General features: G+C 47.1%; 1 protein-coding gene across 1 annotated transcript in view; it reads left to right on the top strand.

The window, feature by feature from the left end:
* The window catches only part of MAP3K8 (mitogen-activated protein kinase kinase kinase 8), a 26,377-nt gene extending 21,039 nt beyond the window's left edge, over positions 1 to 5,338 (top strand). The window contains exons 6-8 of the mRNA XM_029238717.1: positions 1,911 to 2,063; positions 2,707 to 2,953; positions 4,246 to 5,338. Of these exons, the coding sequence (XP_029094550.1) occupies positions 1,911 to 2,063; positions 2,707 to 2,953; positions 4,246 to 4,376 (531 nt within the window). The 3' untranslated portion in view covers positions 4,377 to 5,338. The remainder of the gene's footprint in view (positions 1 to 1,910; positions 2,064 to 2,706; positions 2,954 to 4,245) is intronic.
* The last annotated feature ends 2,418 nt before the right edge of the window (positions 5,339 to 7,756 follow it).

Below are 7,756 nucleotides of genomic sequence, written 5' to 3'. Positions count from 1 at the left end.
GAGTGACGGTGAGTGTGACGGTGAGAGTGACGGTGCGTGTGACGGTGAGCGTGATGAATTGGGAAGGAAAGCTCTCGGCAACCTTGTTATGACTCCCCATCCTTAGCAAGAAGGTATAATTAGTCAAGGTCAACCATGCAGATTCGCTTCCCATTAGAACTTGATCACTTTGCTGCAGGTGATTTCTGATCCCCCCAACAGAGCTCCTTCAAATTCAGGGCATGATCTTATAACCATGTATTGTTAATACAATTACAGGGTTCATCTGTCCTGTCTTTAAGCTATTGTTTTTGAATTCCCTGCTACAGAGAAGGAAGGAAAAATCAACATGAATAGCTAATTAGAATTCCTTTGATTGCATGCTTCCTTTTGTAAAGTTCTTATGTAAGGTCACTCGTCATCCTCACGTGCCCGGACACACACACACACACACACACACACACAGAGTCTCTTTCCCTTTGTAATAAATGTTATCAGAGGTGAAGGCCTTGACCCCTGACCTCTAGGCTCCTTTGCTCCAGTGCCCACACCCTCGGGCGCACAAGCCCCACAGAGCCAGCCCTGAAAGGAAGTGCCCTTAACCCCCACGCCCTGCTGCTCTGGTGGCTTGAGGACCCAGGAATGTGAGCCGCGGGCCTCTGCGGGATGATGGGGAACTGCCCGAGGGGCCGCAGCCAGGCCTCCTCGTGGGTGGGATGCTGCCGCCCCCGATGTGCCATCGCACAGTCCCTCCAGGGCCCTGAGCACATCGCTGTCCTTGGTGATGCCCGCAGTAACGCTTTGCCTAATCCTTGCTTAGGGGAGCGGGCAAGGGTGGAGCAGGGGGGGCACTGCTGTTGGCAGCTGTCCTGACCACTGTGCATGGCGCTAAATCTTGTGATTTTATTTGGTAAGAAAGCCCTTCAGAGAGAGAGAGAGAGAGAGAGAGAGAGAGAGAATCAGCGAGGGAACCAAAGCCAGCCAGCCTGGAATTGTGTTGTAGCAAGTACTTGAGGCAAGTTAGGAGGGGGAAACTGGGCAATTTCCCCAGGTTTTGTAAGCCAGTTCTTTATTTATTTACTCTGAAATGTATTCTGGGAACACTCACCCGCGTTTCCATATTCAGATGACAGGCAGCATCAAAACTTCTTAAAGCTAAATACTGACGATGAGGGTAGTAACTGCTCTCAGTCTGTACCCGCCGTAAAGACACGGGTCCCCAGGGTTTGCTCTTTTTTACGTTTAGAAACAAACGCTGCTTAGAGAAACTACTTCTAAAACTAGCCCTCCTTTTCCAGCATTGGCTCATAAAACCAGACAGAACTTACACAATGTGAATGTGGCGTGCCTTTAATATTTAGTCACTGGGCTCCCTGGTATGTAGAAATAAGAAGTGGGTCATAGAATTGACCAATTAGGATCACTTTCCCATTATTACACTTTAAATTCTTCTCTTCCGCGTAGTCGGTGTTGATACCATGGAGACTTCTGCTGCCTTTGATGCTGTAGATAATTAGTGGTTTGGCATTTTAATGACAAACATGAAATGAGGACATGTATTTCAGTGTCATTTAAATATGAAAGGAATTGGTGCTTTAATAGAAACAGGAAGCGTTGGCCTGTGCTTTGCAGAACTTGGATGAGTGGGACTCCCAGGTGGGTTCTCGGCTGCGGGTCCTTTGCTGCCTGGTCTGCCTTGTGTTCAGTCTGTGCGAAGAGGTGTTCTGAGGCTGCAGGGGCCCCTCGGCCAAGGCTGCCTGGGTCCCCAAGGGTCTGTGCTTCTCCTTCACTGAAGGGAACACAGCAATGCCAGGCCCTTCTGAGGGGATGAAGTGTGCGGTGAATATGGTGAAGCTTCCTGAACTGGACTAGGGAAGTGGTACCTAGACAGGTGAGGGGAGTCAGACTGAACTGTCCTGCTTCTCTTTCAGATTTACATGAGCCCGGAGGTGATCCTGTGCAGGGGCCATTCGACCAAAGCAGACATCTACAGTCTGGGGGCCACACTCATCCACATGCAGACGGGCACCCCGCCCTGGGTGAAGCGCTACCCACGCTCCGCCTACCCCTCCTACCTGTACATAGTAAGCAGGGGCAGCGGGGCATCCCACCTGCTCAGGAGAGCTGCTCTTTCTCGGATAACACACCTGAGTGGGATGATGGTGAACTATGACCCATGAGGGGGAGCTGAAAGTTCCTCCCACGTGGAGCGATGACCCGTTCCCACAAAGAAGGCATCCCTGTTTGAGTGGGAACCTACCCCAATGTGCATGAGCAGAAATTATAGCTATGCTGTTATACAAGATGCCACTGAAGAGCATCAGAGTAGCATAAATCATTGCGCCAAGGAAGTTGTATGTGTTCTTTGAACACGTTCCAAAATAAGATGTTAGATTATAGATCCCCACAGCAGCCTGGAGCCTAGTGAAACACGCAGGCCCCCTTTGACAGTGGAGAGGTTGAGAAGTAGACCCTTCCCCGTTACTGCACAGGGACCTTTGGCCACTGCTCTGCTGGAAAGCTGTTCATTCAAACCTCGCATGTATCTTTGACTGCATTCAACCAAAAAATGGGTTTCACTCAGTTTCCTTAGGAAATGTTCCTGAAGGGGTATGAACTGTATTTGCTTTGAAACAAAAGACTGCCCAGGTCTTGTAACTAAAGCACTTGTGCTTTCGAGGGTCTATTTTCATACCACTGACGCTAAGAGAGCTGGTTTGTTCATAGATCCACAAGCAAGCGCCTCCTTTGGAAGATATTGCTGAAGACTGCAGTCCTGGCATGAGAGAGCTGATCGAGGCCGCTCTGGAGAGGAACCCCAATCACCGCCCCAGGGCGGCAGACCTGCTGAAACATGATGCCCTGAACCCCCCTAGGGAGGATCAGCCCCGCTGTCAGAGCCTGGACTCTGCCCTCTTTGAGCAGAAGCGGTTGCTGAGCCGCAAGGAGCTGGAGCTTCCTGAGAACATCGCCGGTATGGACGCCCTGCAGTGTGCAGCGCCCTTGCTTCCCTTCTTTTTCTGTCTGTGTCCAACTTCTAATAATTAGAGCTCATGAAAGCACTTGGGAAAAAAATTGAATTAGCAGATGCAAACTGGTATCTATAGGATGGATAAACAGCAAGGTCCTACTGTAGAGCACAGGGAACTATAGTCAATACCCTGTGATAAAACCAGAATGGAAAAGGATATGAAAAAGAATATCTATGTGTATAACTGAGTCACTTTGCTGTACAGCAGAAATGAACACAACATTGTCAATCAACTAGACTTCAATAAAATTTTAAAAAATTGAAGTGACTTCCTGCATGCCATAAGTTGTTGGAGAAATTTCAGCAAGAATGTTAGCTAAAGCATATACAAAAAAAAAAAAAAAAATTGGCTGGGAATTCCCTGGTGGTCCAGTGGTTAAGACTCTGTGCTTCCATTGCAGGGGGCACGGGTTCTATCCCTGGTCAGGGAACTAAGATATCACCTGTCGCGGGGCACGGCCAAAAAGAAAAAAATCACAATTAAGAAAAAATTGGCTAATTTATCAGCAAAGTCTAACTGGTTTCCAGGCAAATGGAGATAATGCAGTCTTTGAGACTTGCTCTGCCTTGCTTTTTTGCAGCAGAGAATCGCATTTGCTTTTAAAAACAGATCAAGCATGACAGTTTTGCTGTTAGCAAAGAGCTGGGTTCTTTTCAATGCAATTATGGTAAACCACGTCAGCGCTTGTTTGGAAACATCACGGTGTTGATAAAATATTGAGTTTGAAGGCAACTTGCATTTCTGCTTCCTCTGCTCAAAATCTCTCCGCCAGCTGTGAAGCTTTCCCATTTAGGAAAGACAATATGCATTCCAGGAGCATTGAATATGCACAGAGAGGGGTTTCCGTTTTTCTTATGAAAATCTGTGACATTCTCAATCTATTTGGGTCCAAACCCAGATGTCAAGCCTGGAAATCTTGTTTGCATTTCTCGGCTTCTTGTCTGACTTTTCTGCATTTAAAAAGAATCATCTGGGATGTTGGAAGATGGGCCAGGATTTCTAGCTGATTTCTTATGGTCGTTGACTCTTTTTTGAATTCTTTTGTCTGTGTCGTATCCGTAAACTAGCCAATAGTGTTCAACTCTGTGGCTCCTTAATAAAACCGGAGTTTGAATGCTGTTCCATTAGGCCCACAGTTTGCTGTTGTTTTTGTTTTTTTGCTGAAGAACCAGGCATTTATCATTGGACATTCCCCTGGTCATTTATTTTATTTTTTCGATGTTTCCCTTTTCAGACTCTTCATGCACAGGGAGCACTGAGGAATCGGAGATGCTGAAGAGGCAGCGTTCTCTCTACATAGACCTTGGGGCCCTGGCTGGCTATTTCAACCTTGTCCGGGGTCCACCAACACTAGAATACGGCTGACGGATGGCGGCATTTGCCCTAAATTAGGACTCAGCATTTACTGGTCTCTGGGAAGCTGATTCTGCTGACTCCGCACAGGGGCTCTGTCAAGTGAATTGTGCGTTTATCGGCTGGGCTCCCACGACTCGTGAACGGGACTCCACGTGGCTCCTGTGTGTTGATCTGTGAAGCTGCCCGGGGCCCCAGCAGGCTGGAAGGTTCTCATTTCTCAGGTGGTACGTCTGACTCAAAGGAAGCCGAGAGTTCACAGAAGGATCATTTCCAGTGGCTGATTCCATTCACTGTGCACTTTGCTCAAAATTTTAAAAATACCAATCACAGGGATAATATATTAGCCTCAAATTACTATTCTCGGCTCTAATTTAAGTATGGGAAGTTCATTTAACTCAGAATAGTTTGGTGTATATTAGTGTGTATTCTATGATAACTCTTTGAGTCTTTGTCAGTAAACTCCAATATAAATGAAAATATTGTAGCAATAAGCTGGACGAGTGTCTTAAAAATGGCTGATGAATTAGGAGCCATCTGACGGCAGGCCACCAGAGATGGGTTCTGTTATGTTCCTATGGAAACATTTTGTACTGTACATGCTATGCTTCAAACATTTAAGACATGATGTTTTGAATGTGGATAAAACTGTGTTAAACCACATAATGTCTGTACATCCCAAAGGATGAGAATGTGACCTTTAAGAAAAATGGAACCATTTATAAATTCTTAATGATGCGACTTTTATAACTCTTATTTCTCTATTTTCTTTAAAGCATTTGTATATTAAAATAGCATACTGTGTATGTTTTATATCAAATGCCTTCGTGAATCTTTCTTATTATATATATTTTTTTAACACTGTAAAGTATGTGAGTATTCCTACTTCAAAGTATGTTTTTACATCATGCAAGTAAAAATGACACTTTTATCCAACGTGACTAGTCAAATCAAGTGAATAAATTCAGTATTTTGCCTGAAGTCTTGTAAAGAGTGTGATTCCCAACGGGCACGGGAATGGGTTTTAGGTGTTGGAATGGAACTCGGAGGAGATCGAGTATCGCGAAGAGGCAAAAAATACCTGAGAGCTTTGAAAATTGTGTGTGTGCTCCTCTCGCTGCCGTAGGAAGCCACTGCTGTCATCGTCTGGGTTGCGTTTTATCCCTCTGGTACATTGTGGTGGGAAAATATTCTTGGCCGCCTGTTCAGGCTAGGTGTGATTCTGTTTTGCATCTGGTTTCTACATATTTATGCTACCTCTGAATACCTGCTTGCATTCTCCATGCCGTTTATTGTCAAGTGAATAACCAACCTGCCTTTCTAGAAGGTAGATTTCAACCACATCTACCAAACTCTAATCAACACTGTTGAATGGGAGTTTGGTCCATCATTCATGGAATGAATAGCATTAAACACTCGTCTCCGTGTCACATAAACACGCCCTCCCTGTGATTCTCAGCAGCACACCCGTGAAAGAGGCATTGTTACCTCTGTTTGTTTTCAGAGGAAGAAACTGAAGCAGAGGGAGGTTAGGTCGAGATCACAAAGCAAGGCAAGAGGCAGCTGGTGTTTGCACCCAGGCCCCTCTGGCTGGCATGCTTAATCTCCTCCTCACGCTGTCCTTATGATGGTGACAGACGAACACAAGTGATAGAACATCCACGGCAGAGAAAGCACAGTGTCCCCAAGATTCAGGTCTCCAAATAAGGACAGAGGTGGAATTACCATGAAGCTAATGTAGCTTCAGCCTCAGGGCTCCTCCCTTGCTTGGGCCCCTCCGTGGCCCTGGGTCTGCTTTCATACTCTCCCAGACCAGGCCCAACAAACCTGGATCTGCACTAGTGTACAAGTGTCAAGGTGCACAATTTTGATGATTTTCATAAAAAAAAACCTTAAAGAGCCCATGTGATTTGAGTTCCAGTGAAATTCCACTCGGGGAAGAACATTCCTTTTAAATGAACTAGAGCTCTCGTGGAAAGATCTGGGTTCCAGTTAAATCCCACTCGGGGAAGAACATTCCTCTTAAATGAACTAGAGCTCTCGTGGAAAGATCTGGGGCTGTTTGTTTGCCAAGAGGTGATCAGGGCTGGAGCGGCTGAGAAGGAGGACAGCCAGGGGAGTTCAGGGCTGGGACCTGTGCCCCACGGACTCGCAGAGCGGTCAACCCGGGAAGCCACAGGTGCAGCGAGATGGGCCACCAGACAGAGCATCAGCTTAAGAGAAGCGAGGAGGCCCCGAGAGGGTTCGAGGGAATCCACTGCTCACCTCCTCCTGAGAAGGTGAGCAGTGGGGCTGTCAGGCTGCGCGTAGCGAGGACAGAATGATCGCATCCTGAAACCAACACCTGCCCACCCAGGTACTTCCTGCTTCAGGCACCAAGGCTTCTGACTGTGCGGGTGCGTCAGAATGCGTTACGGAAGATGGATGGGACCTTTCCAGCTTGGGCCTTGGAGATGGTCTTGTGTAAACCTCTCTGAGATGGCCTGTATGTAGACGTGCTCACTGGGGGTCACACAGGCAACGCTGGAGCCGGGTCTTCTCATGCTCACAATGCCCCTTGTGTTTGCCTTGAGGTCTGAAACAGATCATGAAGACTGCCTACCTGGAATGAGCTGGACCTAATGGGGGTTTGCACAGCCTCGGAGAGATGGCTCCCAGCTGGGGGCGGGGGGGGGGGGGTCAACCGGTGCATCTACACTCCTGGTGATGTTTCCACTGGACGTGTGCCGTGTCACGACCCAGTAGGACCTGTAAGCAGTGGGGTGATTTCTATCAGCCCCTGAGTTCCTCCACTATCTGAAAGACCAAAGCCAATCGATCTTGCCCTGATAGCAAATTTCTGTGGTGTAACTCAATAGAAAACAATGTTTTCTAGACAGCCTTGGGGATTTTTTAGTAGGTCTGCAATGTGATTGGAAGTAAAGATTGGCCAACCCCTGGGGGCAGCCAGGAAGGAATGCGCTGCCCAGTGGGTGAGCAGTTGAGTTGAAGCCTTAAGGGGACCTTATCTGGGCAAAGAACCGGGCTGGCCCCTGCAGGGGACACAAGTAGCGGAGGGTCACAGCCCCCTCACACATCCAGTCCCTGCTGAAAGGAAGCACATCCCATTTTGGAATTGTTAGAAAATTCTTTGTTTTGATATATTACTTGCTGTTTCCAAAAATACTTTTTTGGCCAAGCATTTATCTGCAGTTTTACCTCTTTGCCTGTGAGCTAGATTTTCAGATGTCAATTTAGTCTCAAATGACAAGAAAATGATAATCGCAGTAACATGGTTTCAGAACTTCACTCTGAGCCAGAGAGAGGAGAAATGCAAAGTAGCTGCGCGCAAAGCACTTTTGTCCCAATCTCACGCATCCTCGCTGGGATTTTTGCTTGGCTCTCTGTGGGGT

The sequence above is a fragment of the Monodon monoceros genome, unplaced genomic scaffold (genome assembly GCF_005190385.1).
Source record: "Monodon monoceros isolate NGI ecotype Baffin Bay Population unplaced genomic scaffold, NGI_Narwhal_1 Super_Scaffold_21, whole genome shotgun sequence".
Lineage (NCBI taxonomy): Eukaryota > Metazoa > Chordata > Mammalia > Artiodactyla > Monodontidae > Monodon > Monodon monoceros.
This window is presented reverse-complemented; position numbering and strand designations above follow the sequence as displayed.